Raw genomic sequence first — 18661 nt, forward strand, 5'->3', positions numbered from 1 at the left:
AAAGTAGCAAACTAAAAAATAGTGTTGTAACAACTTTCCTGTCTTGTAAATTAGTGTCTGCTAAAGGATTGTGGAACAAACAAATTTGTATAATACATCTGCATAAAGAGAGCAATTAAATTTGCACTCAGTTTACTCCAACAGTCCTCCTTCAGAATTAAACTCAGTTTCATAGTAGGACTGAGACTGTAGAATCAGAGATAATGGAAGTTAGAGACACATTTTTTCTAACCCATACATCGATCAAACCCTTATGTTTACATATAAATGTTGTCTGCTTACTTATCACCTATGGAAAATAAACATCAGTACCATTCTCTCTTCCAACAACCTGTCCAGCAACCACCTATATTTACAATTTACCACAATTCCTCCCATATTTTTATACAATGATCCCAAATCTGTCATAACAATAATTTTTTAGCGCTTACTTCTGAAATCTTCCACTACTGGACTTAAAAATACAGTTTGAAAAATGTTTATCTTCTACTTTACACATATAGAACAACCTGTTTTACTGTTTCTAACTGATACCAGCACAGACAAATCTCGCATTCAAAAACAAACTTACTGTGTGGCTTTGACAATGTCCCAAGTGCTGTAATCATCAATGTGGCTTTTCCGTCCAAGAGATTCACTGTATCCATGGTTGTAGTGGCTTTGAGGTTTTATTTCCTAAAAAAGACAAACCTGCTTTTAGAACACACAAATCAGCAAGTTTCAGAGGAAAAAAACCAAGATGAGCAAAACTAAAACCAGTACACAATTCAATGTATTACAAAGTCACCTAAATATAAGAGTGGTACATTTCTACATTTTGGAAAGCAGGCCACCATACCCCCCAGTATACTTATCAAACACTTTACAGAAAATAAACTCACAATCACAGGGTTCTGCCAAATCCTACACTTTTTTCCTACTTGTATTTTTACAGAAAGCAAACAAAAACTATTACCAAATTTCTTTAGGTAGTTATTTGGTTTGGGTTTTTATTTTTTTGCTTTTATAAAGGCAACATAACATAGGTAGAAAAGCTATTTGTCATAAATTGATGAAGTCTCACACTGTTACTACAAATAAATGTTGCATTTCAAACAGCAGAGGTTAGCTGTGGATGTTTAAGCTGTGGGTCTTGAAAGTAAATGGCATGACCATGACCATACAGCCTTCTGACTTAATTCTGTTGATGAAGGGCAACACTTGCAGGCTCAGGGCTTCCTTTAGGTGGAATCTATATTCAAACACTATTGATATATCACTAGGACAGAAACACATGGTTTTCCTTTAGACATGTGGAAAGCTCAGCAAGCTGAAATTGAACAATTAATTTTATACATCTTCTGGACAATTTTGTATGTGTTGCAGATGCTATAGCAAACCACCTCTGTGCATCAGCCATGCTACATTAAAAAAGCATGAAAACTGCAACACAGGTGAAAAAGCAAAAAAAAAGGAGCAAGTCCTGTACAAGTTCTAAAAATGCATTTCAGCTGATTTCATTAAAATGTATTAAAATGTTTACTTTCAGTTTTCCCCAACATATACTTCCAGTAGAAGAATTTTTATCTTTCATCTATATCTGAGAAAACTTTTAAACACCTTATGAAAGATGTTTAATTAAAACAGTTCCAACTTCCACTTAGTCACTGAAATGAGCAATCAACTTGTTCATTATTACACTATACAGATTTAAAATGTTTTTTAAAAAATAAAGATAATAGAGTCAAGGCAATGACCATGTAGTGCACCTAACCTTACCAAGGATTCATAGTCACGAATCTGCACTACTACCTCTCCCTAAAGGTGCATGCTGCCCTGTTAGCTCAACTAAGAGATGTACTACAGCGAGGGAGAGTTCCAATTGCCAGCAGGAACAGGCCTTCCTATTTCTCATATTCTCTAAGCTGGGCAGTAATTTCTGCAAAGGAGATGTTGGGCACAATGAGAAACAACTTCATACTGTGCCTAGTTGTGGCTAGTGAACCAAAGTGTTTTCTTGCTTCCTGGGGCATTACCCAACTTTCCATTGAATGGATGGGATTTTAAGTGAACTGCCCTCTAACCCACAGATGTTACTCCTCTTGGCTGCTATTTTAAAATATCTATTTCTACTCTAAAATTATTACATACATTATCTCTTGTAATGAGGCTAGAAAAAAATTAAGTCTGAAACCCACATTTTAATTATTTCTAGATTTCAATATGCTGAAGTACCACTTAGGGAGAAGTCTAAAAACTTCGGATATCAGTTATAACTTCAGAGTAAACTATCAAGAAATTAGTCAATTTGCAAATATGAAAACTCTCAATATTTATGTAAAAACTGAGTCACTTCAGTTGAGCATATTTGTATCCAGTACATACACTATGCCTATTCCAGACAGAAGGAAAAAAAATCCAAGTAAGAATTTCTAATGTATTGAGTACATTTTGTCACTTTAATTAATAGTTAGAAAAATTAGGAAAATTTATACACTAAAAAAAATCTTTCAAGAATTTGAAGCATTTAGAACTTTAAGACCAGAGCACAGTTAACACGGATGACTAGTGCAGCAAGTCTTCATTTTTAAAATAGACTTATTCTTAGGTATGACTTTTTTTCAAAAAAGTCATAATTTTTCCATTTCACACAGTACCTAAGTGATCAGCAGATTATATCTTTTTGTTTGACCACAATATTATTCTGCAACATTTAATTTTTCTTTCCTAGTGTGAAAAATTACCTAGATGAACCAAATAAGCATTGCCAGCTCAGCAGGAAGGTTGCTGTGTTGCCATCTCTACAGGAGAGACAAACTAAAAATGTAACAGGGCATCTGCTATCATCCAAATCTTACGTTGCAACCAATCCTCTTACAATTCAGAAACATAGCTTTGCTTTGTATCTGAAAAAGGCAACAGCTTAACCAAACCTTTTTTTCCCCCAGCTACTAGATTAGCCAGAGATAAGACAATTCATCGAGAGAGCTGAGTTCATATTTTACATTTAGGAATAGTTGAAACAATTCCTAAATCCCCAAAGTTTTATGAACATCACTTCCTCCAAAGTCATACCTTGGAGTTTTCTATATTACAGCATAAACTGTGGGGAAAAGGATCATTTTAGAGAAGAATATGCAAACACTGATTTACTTTGGAAGTAAATCTTTAACAATAAATTACAGCAAAGCACATAAAACTGAACACTCAGCCAATATAGTCAATTGTCTGCAGCCTGGACACAGATTCCCAATCTTAGACTTGAAATTTATTACTCATTATTATCTATGCAACTTGACAGTTGCATGCTGGCCCACAGTAGCATGCTGGCTACTTCAAGTGCCACTCTGTGGGGGTAACTCTTACCTGGCAGTATGAGTGCCTAGTTTATGACTGTAACCTGCACAGTAACCTCTGGGTTCCTAAGTCAAAAAGCTATCAGGAATCAGGAGAAAAGAAAACCTAGATTTTATGAACTACAGTAATCCTTGATTCACCCGGTGATGGGTGATTTGGAGCAAGGCAATGCAAATAATGCTGCTACACACTATGCTGGGCTGTCAAGGCAAAAATTGTAGAAGCAAGGCAGCAGCTAGGAACTGGAAACAATTGTTTGAGGGTTCTGAAATTTCCATGCAGTGCTAGGACACCAGAATATAAATGCAGAAAACTAGTTTTCCAAATTATTCTAGGAAGAATGTTTTAGAAAGAAATAACCAAAGACTAAGAGCATGCAACATAGGCTTATGCCACTAACTGGGCAAGTTACCAAAAACAGGAGAACAACTGACAGCCTGAAGTAGGAGACCTTTAGAAGACCTGCAGTGAGTGAATGCAAACCAGTTGTCAGCTCAAGGGGCCACATTCCCCATTTCACAACGTTTAGCACAGCAATTTAAAAGACTGCCATTCAAAAAACCTGTCGATATTGAACACAATCTCTTTTTACATGCATTGCTACCACAGACAATGTTTTCAGCAGATCCTGCCACAACACAGCCAGACACCTCTCTAACTGGACGGCAGGCTGCCTGAACAAAGCTCCCTGTGCCCAGGCATCACACCGCCGGCTCAGCCCCAGCAGGACCACCTGCAGTGCTGCTATACTGGGGGGAGTTTGCCCAGCCTGTATTTTGCATCAGCAGCTAAACTAGAAAGAAATCACACCTAAGATATTTACACAGTATCTCTTTTCAGAGTTAACAAATAATAACACACAAAATAGAGATTCCTTCCTCCAACTTGCTGGACAGAAGAGAACGCTCAACTTTTAAATTCTACCATGATCTAGATTACCTGCCTCCCACTATTAGAGGAACAGAAATAAGCATAAAAAAACTGAAAAATGATGACTATAGACTTCTAAGTTCCCACTTAAAAGACTGAATCTCCCCCAAATTCATATACCCTCACACAAATTTTAGGATTATACTTTAAATTCTTGAAATCACTAAGACTTTTTTAAACATATGATATGACAGATTGATAATAAAGTAGCGACATAACATTTTGAGCCTAGAGTATAAACTGCATTCACAAATGGCTTCAACAACATTTCCTAAGTGTTAAAATATTTTCCCTTTTTTGATGAAAATATTTATTCCAGGAAAATTTAATTTTTCAATGATGAGCCACTGTTAAAAAAACCTCAAGAGCCAGTTAAAAGACAGAAGGCTAACTGAAACCCAAGTGCACTTGTTTTTTGTTATTTTGATCTTTTGTGACAATGGTTCTTCCCCAGCTGAGTCATGAAAACCTGTAAGAAGGTAGTAGAGCAGAGACCTGATGTCAATGATTTAAAATAGGCACATTGCAAACACTAGATTTCTGGTTGTTCCATCCTGTTTCCAGGAGCCATTTTCAAGCAGGACTGAGCCAAAATTGTTACCTTTGCTAAAACAGAAAGGTCATTCATCTGCCCACTCTTTGCTCCTGCTGCCTAACTCAAGCCAACTTTGGTACTTGGAGCTGTGGTCACACCACACCCACTCCTCTCATGACAGGGAAGGGCAGGGGGGGTCAACACGAAACAGAAAAAAACCTCAACCTTTTAGTAGGACAGAGCTGAATCTGTCCTGTGAAAACACAGAGCCACTGACAGAGGGAAAGCAAGCCAACCCAAGGTAGCAGGAACATTTCTGCACCTGCTAGTTGTTAATTTGACTAAGTAATCATGGACAACTTACTTCAGTTTTTAAATAACCAAAGAATTTGGGCTGACAGGTTGAAGAAATTATTCTGCTTAGAAATTGCTAGAGTTGTCTGGTGTGGAAGGTTGCAAGAAAGAGAAATTTCGCTCATCTGTAAGAATGATATTTGGTTCTTCCATTTCTACCAAGGATCACTTCTAGATGAGCTTCCCACATCAGTGGCTATCCTTTGACAAGGCCCTAATCACTCATGTGCATCTGTGACAATTTTGTCATTATCCATTAGTCACAAAATGTGCAGACTGCTTGCACAGATGCACAAGTAACACAGTGTAAAAAAAAAAACTCAAAAGAGAATAATGCTGTAAAAACAACAACAACAAAAGACATGTTTTGGTAAAAAAGGAAACAACAGAAAAAAAAAACCTCCTCTGGAAAACAAGACCAGTAAGATGGGGAAAGAGAAGATAATGCAAAATATGAAATGAAATGTAACTCCAAAGGCAAAAGTATGAAGCACAAGGGAGAGGAGGGGGGAAAGTGTTTATTCTTGGAAGCTCTGCTAATTTCAACATTCCCAATCAGTCCTCCTCCTAACCAAATTCATAAGTAAAGTTACACTAATTTCCCCTCAATACTCAAAGTTCTTAATAGTTTCCAATAAAAAAGCCTAAATGAAACAAGCTTAAGAAGGATTTTGAGAGTAGTATTTACAGAAAAAAATAAGAAGTTAGGCATGAAAGAATAAGAAGAGCAAGACTGAATTACTCTGAGATGGCAATTTCATAATTCCCAGTTACACACAGCAGGCGGATATGACCAGGTCAATGTGCCTGCTTGGACATAAGGGAGGGAGGAAAGAACTGCTGCTTGCAGCTGCCACACATGGCTCTGGGAGCACTAACAGATGGCTAGCACTGCTTCTCCTTTAATGTTATGCAATGTTGCTGAAAGGAAGAGATACCATGATCAAAATCAGACACTCAAATTCTGAATGAGGACCAAGATCACTGAGACTAAAAGAGAAAATACTAACAGGTTTCAAAATATAAACTTAGAAATAGAAGTATTACCTTCCATAAAATATTGCATACTATTGCATCTGTTTCTTAATGGAAACAAAATAAATTTCTTCTTTAATTGATGACTACTTTAATTGATGACTATTTTCATATCTGGCTGTAGTCAGAGAATCATAATCAAATTGGAAGTGACTGCAACTGTTTCAGGGAAGCTAAATAATAACCCTCATGTATGTGTGTTACATTTCGCAGGGACTACTGGAGGTTAGTACCTTCCCCCATATTTGTGTGTTCAATTTCCCTGTACTTCATTTACTACACTATAGTGGTTTATAGTTTTCTCTCCCAGTTTTCCTCCTGCTTTTAAAAAGGTGCAAGAATCTATACAGACAAATTTATATATAGTTATTTGCATATTATAAACACCCACATTCATTTATATACACAGACTAGTCACTCGTGAACTAACATTGATAGAAAAATGCTCCCAAAATAAACAAGCAAATTGATCAAACACAAATAACAAAAAAGTGACACTGCTGGTATTTTAGTATTTTTAATGAAAGATCCTCTTCTAAAGATCGTCTTCCTTCCCCTACCCCTTTAGCTAACTCTGCAACTCACAAAGTTCCAGAAACAGAGGCTAAAATTCATTAGCATTATAGAAATCACAATCACAGGCTTAAGAAGAGTAGCTTTTTCTTCTCTCAAAACCAGTTTCTCCCAACATTTACTGCTGCAACAGTTCATCTAACTGTTGACTGCCATCCAGTGAGAACAGTCTGATCCTTCTCATATTCACACAAACACCTAGCCCAGAAAGTTAAGATTTCTCTAGGGCTATGTTGGTTCATAACTTTGAGGAACCAGAATGTTCAGCAGCTATGAGCTGTTAGATTGTCTGGACCAGGATGATTCATACATACCTTCAATTTAGCTAATCCATACTAGAAAATTCCCACCTAAACCAGACTACGTTCTCCATGGGAAAAAAAATGCCATACACTTGTATTACTAACTGATCAAATTATGCCTTTTAAAAAATAGTTCAGTGTTTGGCTTGCAAATACATACCATCAGACTTGCCTTACTTTGATCCTTAACCAGTAACATTAGGATTCTCCCTGCCCCTATTATAGCACTGAATTACACAAAATGAGTATGACATGATAAAATAACCTTCCATTCAGTGGTATTTCTGTTACTTTTTTCCATTACTTTGTACATTTTACTGCATTTTGTGAAGTCTGTTTGGCTTACTTCCTATAATTTTGGTCTAATTGCACAGTTTCTTGACTAAAAGAAAAGATGCATTTATGAAAATCCCTAGAGAAGCTAATTATAGAATACATAAACAATGGAAATAAACCTTTGCCTAATACTCAATTTTTTTTTAATCAATATACAGTTTAAGAAGACAATGTTTCTTTAAAAAGTGGAGAAATAGATTGAGAAAAGCCTCACCTCAAACACCATAAAGCAGTCCTTTTGCTGCTACAGATTTCCACCCACATGCAAGTCAGGCATCACACAGCGACCATAATCCTGCATACTCTCCAACACAGATCTAATTTTTACATAACGAGTTAGAGATGCTCAACTAGAGCCCTTAATCCAACCACTCTATGCAGAGGTCAGAGCTCATGTGATTTAAAGCACAGCTATAATGATAAGTTTTGTTTCTTCAAACCAAGCACCCATAACCAGTCAAATGTTTTCTAATATTTTCCTTGAAAATATTAGAATTAGAGGAGGAATTAGAATTCCTCCTAAACTGAACAGCGTTATACTTTAGGAAGCCATAGCTTCACAAGTAAGCTTTTCAAGAGGCTTTGTATTTGCACACAAAGCAAGCACTATTTAAAAGTTACATTTATTAGCATTTGTAATGGTTAAAGAGCTTCAAAACTTAAAATGCTATGGTGTAAAGCTCACTATAAAGCTTTTGTTTAGTCAGCAACTTACATTAACATGTACATTTATCTTTTTGGCTTTCTTTTCAAGGAGTGCTGCATTATGTTCTTAGCCAAAAATCTCAGGAGTTTGGCAAAAATGAAACTATGCTTTTTCCAAGTGATTTACACAGCTCTAGGTCTCACAGAAGCTTACAGATCTAAACAAAAAATCTCTGAAAGAGCAAGCTTTAAGAGTCAGTCATGAAATTAGTGTAAAACCATTTACATATTTCACTCTTTTAAAGTGCTAAACTTCAAAAATGCACCCAAGATGTGTCTAGCCCAACACTGATACTCAGTTACTTGGAGAAAAAAGTCCTCCTTTTCAAATTCACAGAAAAGGATATTCTTAAAAGTATTTTTCAAAGGTAAATGTTTTTTCCCATCAAGAATTAGATCACCAGCAAGTACACACAACAGAACGAGCAGGCAGCCTAGCTACAGATGCCTTTTTTCTCAGATACAGAGAAAAAAGTTAGTACAAGTTGTGCTCAATCCTTACAAAAAATTTCAATTTTCAGCGTTCCCATCTCAACTTTTTAGCAGCCCATGGAACCTCTCATCAACAGCCAGTGGAGCAAACTCCCATTCCCACTTATAATAAATAGTGGCTGGTTAACCCACCACAACTAGGAACTGCATGAAAGGTGTTTCAAGTCATGCTAACAGACAATCTTCTGCAGCAAATGAGACAGCTCAGTGAATCCATGGTCTAACATGCAGAAGGGTCCTGTTCTCTCCAACTCCTCACTTTCCAAACCAGGACTGACAGCTCACCATCTACCTTCTGTCAGTGCTTTAGTGCACTTGACCCTTCCATGAGTAGGCTTAGTGAACTGGCAGAGTGTTATTCACAGCAGTTTTTTTACTGGATGCATTTGTCACTGATTTACTTCTCTGAACTGACTCATCCTGGGACCAGAGAAGCGTCACTGGCAGATGAGTGCAGCTGGAAGCACCTAAATCACAATCAGCTTAAGACAAGCTAAAAGTGATCTGCAATCAGGCAGGTGATCACACTCCTGGTCCTGGCTGCACCTTCTCCATTGCCTCTTACCCATTCTCACAACAGCACAGCAAAGGTGTCACATCAGGCCACAGACCCACCAAGCAAGCGCCACCCCAAGTCACCTACTGGCCACACAATTGCAAGAGCTCACCTCAAGAAGGGGGAGGAGCTGTGTCTGTGCTCCACCATGGCTTGAGACCAGCTTAAACTCAACCACAAAAATCACATCCTTCAGAGCCAGCAAGGCAAGTGTTCTCACAGTATGCGCTGATGTCCTCCCTCTCTTGCTACTGCGCTCCCTCCTTCTTCAGTCATCTTCTCCTGATCTTGAGCAGCTTTCCAAGCTCTGACCACGGCATTCCCACTACCCTCCACTTTTGGAACCTCCTCCCTCATAGAGAGAATCAAGGAAACACTTCTACATACCTCAGGGCATCCTGCAAGTGTAGGAAGAAATTACTAGATCTCCAAATTGCACAACCGTAGTCTAATGATACACTACATACTGGATGTGACAGGCCCAAAGCTTCAATTCAGCCAGACTCCCTTTGACTTCACAAAAAGCTTTCTACTTTGCTTCACAGTCTCATTTGTAATATACCCCAGTGTTTATCTCAACTACAAGGATACCATAAAAGTCAAATCTTAGTCTCATACTGTCTTTGAAAAGCCACAGAGGACAGTGTGCATGCTGAAATATCACTTACTGAGGCTGCTCCTACCTAAACATGTCAGTACCAATGGCAACATTGTTCAGTTTTCAAGCAAACAGCAAACAAACATCTTCCTCCTTAATTCTGTAAATTTTCTTCCACATTCATAAAGTCTTATTACTTCCCTAAGCAAACAGGCAAGCACAGTGAAACAAGCACTGTTGAAAGATTAATCTTCTGTGAAATCTGAGAGAAATAAGGCCTGTGCTTAATGAGTAAAAGCAAACTGAATACAAACACAAATTTGGATCAAACTAGACATTTCTCTCTTATGCATTAAGAGGGCCTGTCTCAAAACAAATTTTTAACTTTAAAATCAATTACTGCCCAAATCAGAAGATACATAGAACAAAAATTTTAAATAGTTGAAAACTAGTTTAAGTGTTTCACCCAATGCCCAAGAAGCCACAATTTTACCATTGAGAAAAAGACGAGAGTGGTGAAAAACTGCACTATTTAAAAAGGCCACTGTAACAGAACAACTATAAAAAAATCTTGTAAGAATTGTAAGTGAAGCATTGGCAGTGATGACGACAAATTAGAAAAATATGAAAAAAAAATGCTAGCAAAAGGATACAATACCTCCCTATCCCCAGAAGGACAAGCACCATCCTAACAATAAAAGAAATTAACAAAGTTGCCAAGATTACAAAGTAAGAATAATGGAACTGTCAATAAAAACACAAACCCACAAAATCTGAAAATGTTTGGTAAGTGCAGAACAAAAAGAAAATTTAAATTGCCCCAATAAAATGGTTTTATAGAACAATAACTATAAAACTTCTGCAAACTACAGGTTGTTTGGGTCAACCATACAGTCCAAAAGATGTGAATATTGCTATTCTTTATGCCAGAAGAAACTCCTGCAGTCTGGATACAAAATGACATGGGTTATAAACAGTTACCATTTTAAGTTATTGCTGCCTTTTCTAGGTTTTGATATAAAATTGACAAAAGAGCAAATACTAATATAGTAGACTACAAAGACTAGCACCATGGCTTCGCAGGAAACTAAACCTGTCACTTGATTTTGATAAATTAGTAGCAATGGTCAAACACAGTTAATGTCCAAAATGTTTGGGTTAGTAGTGTCTGACATTTTGATTAAGAAATCAGAATACAATGAAAGTTAATGTGGTCTATCTTGCATGTATAAAAGCTACAGGTGAGCAAGCTTTATTCTTATTATTTCTTTTGTGACCATTATACCTACTCTCCTTGTTAAGGAATATGCTCCAAATAAACCTCATTCTGGTTATTTCAGAAGCTCCAATATTTAAACCCCCAGAGAAGTGTCAATGTGAAAATACTAAGCATCCTTCAGAGGCTGTACCTTGACCCACCCTATTTCATCACTGCAACCCAGAAGCAAACAACAGTTAGAGATAATTCTTACTGGGAGAGAAGGGTGGGGAGTGTGTGGAGAGAGAAAAAGGGGAACAAGTAATATTCTCTTTCTGATACAACTTAGGGAATATTGGGACAGGACAAAATTTGGGTTTTTTAAATATCAACAAAAGCCAAGTCCTATCTAAAATAAGGACCTATCCTAAAAACTACCTCAAAGGGTTGGTCATTATCTGAGTACAAGTTTCCAGTGTGACACAGCTCCCAACAAGACCAGTACAAATCTATGGGGAATGATGAGCAGGAATCATAGGATGGCCTTGGCTGGAAGGAACCTTGAAACCCATGCAGCTCAACCCCTCTGCTGTGAGCAAAGAGACCTGCCTCAAGAGCTCAGACCCCATCCAGCCTGGCCTTGAAAACTTCCAGGGATGGATCATCCAGAGGGTGTTTGCTGCCAGAGCAAACATAGTGCACTGCTTCCAAGTTCCTGCAACAGCTACTGCACTGACAGCAAAGCCATCAAAACACTGAAGGGACAAATGAACACCAGAGACTCAAAAGGGTCAGGAGGACTGCAGACCATAACAGGAGTGTAGGGGTCTGATAATCATCAGCATATTAAATAGATACAGACAGACCTATATTTGGATAGGTATCTTGCAAGATGTAATGAACAGGAATAAATTAAATTCAGGCTAGACACATGTTTAAGTCTTCAACAGACTAATTAAATTTGAGGGCAACTTTCCCATTTATGCAATATGACCTATTAACATAGGATTTTATTTTCTTTTTTACTTTATAATTAGCACTCTGGCAATAAAAAGAATTAGTTAAAAACCTTCAGCCTGTGATATAAGGTTGGATTAGATCTGCAGTCCTCTCCATACTCAGCCTCTGGAGCTACCCAAGATATACCAAGCAAGGCTCAGCCTTCAGTGTGAAGCATGCTAATTTGTCTGAGACTTCACAGAGCTGTTGTCCTTTCTAAGCAGTATAATAAGTGATACCTGATCTTTAAATGAGCTCACAAATGCAAGACTAGTCTCTGGAGTGAAGCTGACTAAACAACACAGTAAGTTCTGGATCTGTACAGGACAATTAAGAACAATCTGCACTCCAGGACAACCCCAACAATATTGACAGAACTCCAGAGAATAGAGCTGGATGGTAAAGTCAGGCCTTTCACTGAAATTTTGAACAGAAAAAATTAGAGCAAAACTTACAGTAGGTTTACTTGTTTTCTTCAAATCACCAAGAAGGAATATAAGTATATATGCTTCTAACTTCCTTGGTAGTTACAAACTGAACCACAGGGAGAGAAACAAAGATAAGAATGATGGCTTCCATCTGGAAAATTCCTGTCAAACAGAGGCTATAACTGTTAAAACCGCTTTTCAACTTTGCAGGAAGATTGTTCTTGGACAAGATTTCTTTAAATGCCAAGAGGAATCTGTAATAAACAATAACTTCCATCTTTCTCAAATATATCCACCACCACCTGATAGTGGTAAATACACTACACTGACATAGCAAACCAGATCTTCCTTCCCAGTAATAGCTCTTACCATTTAGGAAGAGATGCAGCTCTCAACAGCTGCAATATCTTTGGCAGTTAGGGCCATACTAGACACATATCTAGAATGTTTTTCAAATACAAAGGAGCATTACAAGCAAAATCCATTTTCTAAGATTCTTCTCCCTCCCCGCCCCTTGAATTTCAGAATAAAACATCCAAACCTATCATCACCTACCACAGAAGAGTTAGGAATTCACTCTTGTTTAGAAGATCCAAGGAATTTAAAGTTAGGTCTGTTGGCCTATTGAAATAATTTAATCAGAGGACAACAAACATAACCAGCATGAACAACATTCCCATAGCAGGGCTACAGTGTATAAAAGGAAGCAGAGCTTGCTATTCTGTCACCAGAAACTTAAACACTGGGAGAAGGGAACAAACCAGCAGGGAGGGACTCCTTGGCCCAGTGTTAGCCTGCCATGGCAGGGTGCTCTGCATCCCTCCTAATGGAGCCACCACATCACACTGCAGGTCAACCACCCCATGGCCATCTGAGACCTGCACCCATGGGGCTCCCTTTGCTCGACCATGTACTTCCCAACCTTGCTGAGAAATCCTAAGAGTTCATGGATATGAATCAGAGTCACTCCAACACAGTCTACACTCCTCTACATTCATATATTGACACACCACTCAGTTAGCCATTTGTGGAATTAAAAACTTGCATCTGGTCTATAGAAAGATCCCTGAACTCCAGCTGAAAGCATCAACAGCTGGATAATCCACTACTGCCCTCCTTCCTTCACTGCAATGATTACTCACCCTCCACCTTTACCACTTGTGCTTTTCAATTTGACCCCATTCAACTTCACTTTCCAGTCACTGGATGTTGTTAAGCATGAACTGAATAAAACACTGGATTTCAGTAAGAAAATATTCACAAAGGGAAAAAAGATACCACTCACTTTTCCAGGTAATGTGAACAGGGCTTTTGCAGGCCTTTTACCTCCTGTAAGGCATTATTAAAGTAATTTTTAATTCTTTCCCGTACTCTTCACTATTTAATATTTTTTAAAGACAAAACTTCATCATGAGCATTGCCACATGTTCAGCCAAAAATCATCTCCTTGTTCTTATACATTTTTAAACAAAGCATTATACTGAGAACTTCTGCTGAACTGCTTGTTCATATTTGTATCCTATCAGTCAATAACTTTTGGGATACAACCCCATGCATGTGCCTCTTACCTTCAGTGCACTACTTTGAATATAGCTGCTCTAAGGTGTGCCTTGCTAATAGTTTAGCATAATTTCACATGAATTCTAGATGGTTTTCTACAGTTCCAACCTCCCTGCTTCGCACCCATCCATCTTGTTTGTCTGCAAAATTTATTATTGACAATTTTGATATTGCGTCCAAATCATTAAAGAAGAAAATCCAAGTCCAATGGACTAACTCCTTCATGACTTTTAGGAATAATGAAATTCAGGAATAATCCTAACAGCTATTACCAAGATGGATCAGTTAGCCAGCAGTTCTCCAAGCATTTATCACATACTAAGATCCTCCTACAAGTATCACATTTGCAATCAATATTATTTGTTGTACTTCACCACTAAAATTATCTTCAGAAGCTTTGTTGTCCCACTGGCAGTCTTACAGCTAGAAAGATGGGATCTACCCTGTCACACTAAACTGAACTTGCCATAAAGCAGAATAAATACCATTGGAAAGAAGAGTCTATTACTTAGGTTCTGCTTGCATTCATGAGGGAGGGAGCAAGGGAGGCCCAAGAACTCGGCATGGTACCACACAAAGCCCCTCAAAAGCAGTCCCATCACAAATTTCCTAAAGCATGCACATTTCCATTCATTTCTACCTCTTCTTACCAAAATTACCGAATCACTTTAAACTGAGTCTTTCACAAATAAATAAATAAACAAACAGATCTCCCAGCATGACAGTAGTTAAGTATTTTTCACTATTCCTTCAAAGCTCTTTCCTACAACACTAATATTGTATTCATAGTATTTCATGGCAAAATGCAAAGCCTTAGAGCCCAGATAAAAACAAACACATCCTTTCAAAACAAAAAAAAAAAAAAAAAAAAAATCAAACAAAAAAACCTGAAAAACTTCAAACAATTTGAAAGTAATCCAAATTAGTCAATACAAAAAGACAGTAAGAAGCAGAAGCCTCATTAAAAAAGGTATACAAAAATACCTGAAAAAGATACCAAAAATAAACAACAGCATGAAGCAAAAAAAAAAAAAAAAAGGTTAAGATTTTGACAGTCCTATAAAAAGCATCGGTTTTAAATGTACACAAATGTTGAAACTGATTATATGCTCTAACGTCACTACTTACATAAGGACATGGTGCTATTTCCTTAAAAAGTGGAAATCACCATGTATTAGGGGCCCTGACCTTCAGAAACAAGTGAACACAGATGCAGAGCATTGCTCAGCGGGCAGGTCTGTGCAGTACAGCTCTGCTATGGCACACCAGCCATAAGTTTCCAAAAGAGCATCTCTGGAGGCTCTGTGAACAGCCACACACTGACGTCTCACCACCAACATGAAAAACATCCTTCTCTTTTAAAGTTTATCTGTACAAAGACTTTGGGGAATAAAGAAACACTCACTGAAATCCATGTAGACACTCTCTTGTGAGTAAGATCTAGTCAGATACAGCATTTCTGGAAATATCAAATAAAACTCTCTCCAAACTAGTGATGTTGATTGCATATTAAAAGATTCCAATTTATATTACAGCACACAATATATATTAACTTCAATTCCCATCTTTTGTGCAGACATTCAACTTTATGCATCAAAGGAACAGCATAAAATTCTACCAGACGAACTAGCTAGACTACAATTTTAAATTGAGATATTTTCGTTTGCTATACAATAAGTACTCCAAGTTAACAAACACTAGTCTTCAATCTTTAAAACACAATGAATTTCTGACAAGCTGTAAATGCTTTTTATTCCACTTTCCAATCTTAGATTGCCTATTTCAAGTTTCCACAAGTTAAGAACACTGTCTTTCAAAGAACATCAACATCCTGCAGTCTGGATCACTACCGAAAAGTTGTGTCACTTCTGAAAATCATCAGACACCGCTACCGAGGGTACTGCATTTAATCTGACTCCAGTTAGGCTGCAAAAACGTGTAGCAACAGTCCACACACATCCCTTAAAATAAATCCCCAAAAAACAAACAAACCAAAACCACAAAAAAAACCCCCAACCAACAACAAAAAACTCGAGACGTTCACTTGGGGTTTAGTGACAGCTAATTACCTTTCAGAACAGACGGGTCTATACCAAAGTCATGATCATAGTTTAGAGAGGTAGAGCAGGTAAGGTACAATGTATACAGGCCTATACAGCCTCTTCAGTCATCAAATAAACTAACAGTCTTTTAAGATACTGTTTAAGGAAAAGATACCATCTGTTTAGCAAAAACTGGAGCCTGACATATGCACTTATCTGTTTTGTAGGCTGAAAAATCAATTCTTATAGTCCTTAACGTATCAGGTGACAAGTCCAAATGTAAAAGCTTTTCTAAACTATTTAAAATACCTTTCAAAACAATCATGCTAGTCCTCAAGAATACACACACGCTGCTGACAAAGGTGGGCGGCACAAAAGGAGGATAAAAGAAAACGGCATAAAACGACCTCTACATGTTACCTGTAAATATTCCTCCCACCGTCAACACACTGGAAAAAACCAGACCGCTCGCTCTCTAGATAAGCCCACGCCACACAGGGAGCGCTGGGCTGGATGGGGCCAGCCCCGACCTGCGGCTGAGCTGCAGACCGGTGCCATCAAACCCAAGGGAACAGTAATTCCTGCGAGCCGCTTTCCCCCGGGCAGCCGGGCCGGGCCGGGCTCCGAGCGCAGCCGCTCGGGGCCGGTGCGGCGGCACCACCCGGGGCGCCTCTGCCCCCGCCGCTGCTCCCCCGCCTCGGGGGCGGCCGGGACTGCCGGCGAGGGACCCTGCACCGCTCCCCGCCATCCGCACCCGCCCTTCCTCCCGGCCCGGCCCGGTCCTGCCCACCCCGGCCCGCCACCGCCGCCACCGCGCACACCCAGGCCGGCGGCGGGGGGCGGCAGCGCCGCACCTCCCGCCCTCCGTGCACCCCGCCCGCCCTCCTGTCTGCCGAGCCCCGCTCCCCCCCGCCCCACGGCGGGACGCCGTCCCGGCCGCGCCCCGAGCCCCGCTCCCGCGCCCCGCTCCGTGCGGGCGGGCCGCTCGCACCTCCGGGTGCAGGATGGGGACGCAGCCCGCCTCCTTCTCGTACTCCTCCAGCGGCGCCGCCATCTTCCTGCCAGCCCCGCGCCCGCTGCATGCCGGGTAGTGCGCGTGCCCGCCGCGCCCCCGCGCGCCGCCGCTTCCTCTGGCGGCCCGGGCGGGAGGGACGGAGCGGAGTGAGGCGGCCTGAGGGTGCGAGTTAGCTGCGGGTGTACACATATATATATATATTATATATACATACAGTGGGTGTCGTGTGTGGTGTACATATATACACACAGTGTGTGTCGTACATATATACACACGGCGTGTATCGTGTGGTGTACAGATATATATATATATATACACACACACAGCGTGCGTCGTGTATGGTGTACATATATACGCATACACAGCGTGTGTCATGTGTGGTGTACATATACACACACAGCGTGTCGTGTATTCTCCTGGAATCCATACTCAGTATAGCGCAAGTTAGCGGAGATACCCCTAATGAGGAGTGGGGTTCATTACAAGTTGGAATGTGAGCCAGAAGAGAGCCCTTCACCTTCTGCCTTAATGGAAATTTGGTTCCATACTAAGCAGTGTCTGTCCATTTTTCTCTGGGGGCTACCTTCATGCCTGCTGGAGTAGCAAAGAGAGCATGGGAAGAAAGCAAGAAGGTTTTAGTTAGGTTTTTGCTCCCAGCTGCAGGAATGTTTGAAAACCCCAGCAGGACTCTCTGAGGAAGCAATTCCTTGCAACCATTCGTGCCCTACTGGGCCAGTGGTTTCTCACATCCCGACCAGATGGCTGCAGATTTGGGGACAAAATAGCTCTGTTTAGCTGGTCATTTCTACTGTCACAGGCATACAGCCAAGATCAGGAATCCTAAAGTGCTTTATTTCTTTTTTTAAAAAATAAATTACATTTTAATCAAAAATGGTTTTGCAATTACAGAACGTTATTGCTGGTTTGACTACGGCTCTATATTGCTATATCTATGGTGCTCTCATTTGCTATTGTGAGAAAGGGACCTTTGGATAATACATTTTGTTGTATCATAATACATTAAGCTCATAAGCCTAAAACCGTACAATGATATTCTCTTCATTACTCTTTCCTATCTCATGCAAAATGTAACAGAGAAGCACTAATAAAATCTGACTGCAGCATTATTAAAATGTTAAACCATAAATGTCTTTTTTTTAATGTATTTAAAATCAAAATTGTGAAGAAGAATGACATAAGATTTAGAAAGCGGGGGTGTGAAACAGGTCTCAAAGCACATATTTGAAACCATAAGGGCTGAAGTGCTAAAAGAGCAGAACAAGACACTGAGTATACAGGAGAGGATCTTTTTTTAACTGTCTATATTATTAAATGTACTAGGGCTTAGATATAATTTGCAATTTGATTTGCATGAGGAAGAGGGTTTTCAATCCCCTACAACCTCCAGAAATAGAAATCCTATTAATCATGACAGTTCATCACTCCTATTTATAATAAAGCAAAGGTGTTAAAATAACTAAAAATCTTTATCGTATTTTTACTATTCAGATTATTTTTCCTTAGAACTCTGAAGAAGTTATGCTTTGTCCCATAGCTCTGAACGGGATTGTAAACACTCTGACGTCTCTCTAGGTATTTATAGCCTGTTCTTCACAGATCTATACATTTGCAAAACAATTCTGTTCCCAGATATTTCTGTACAGAGA

The 18661-nt window shown here is 39.2% G+C and overlaps 1 protein-coding gene across 1 annotated transcript in view; it reads right to left on the reverse strand.

Moving 5' to 3' along the window:
- ZDHHC17 (zinc finger DHHC-type palmitoyltransferase 17) overlaps positions 1-17051 on the reverse strand; it is a 65603-nt gene extending 48552 nt beyond the window's left edge. The window contains exons 1-2 of the mRNA XM_058022097.1: positions 16971-17051; positions 572-675 (exon numbers count right to left, since the gene is read on the reverse strand). Coding sequence (XP_057878080.1) covers positions 572-675; positions 16971-17033 — 167 coding nt within the window. The 5' untranslated portion in view covers positions 17034-17051. The remainder of the gene's footprint in view (positions 1-571; positions 676-16970) is intronic.
- Positions 17052-18661: the final 1610 nt, after the last annotated feature.

Source organism: Melospiza georgiana, chromosome 4, assembly GCF_028018845.1.
Source record: "Melospiza georgiana isolate bMelGeo1 chromosome 4, bMelGeo1.pri, whole genome shotgun sequence".
Taxonomy (NCBI): domain Eukaryota; kingdom Metazoa; phylum Chordata; class Aves; order Passeriformes; family Passerellidae; genus Melospiza; species Melospiza georgiana.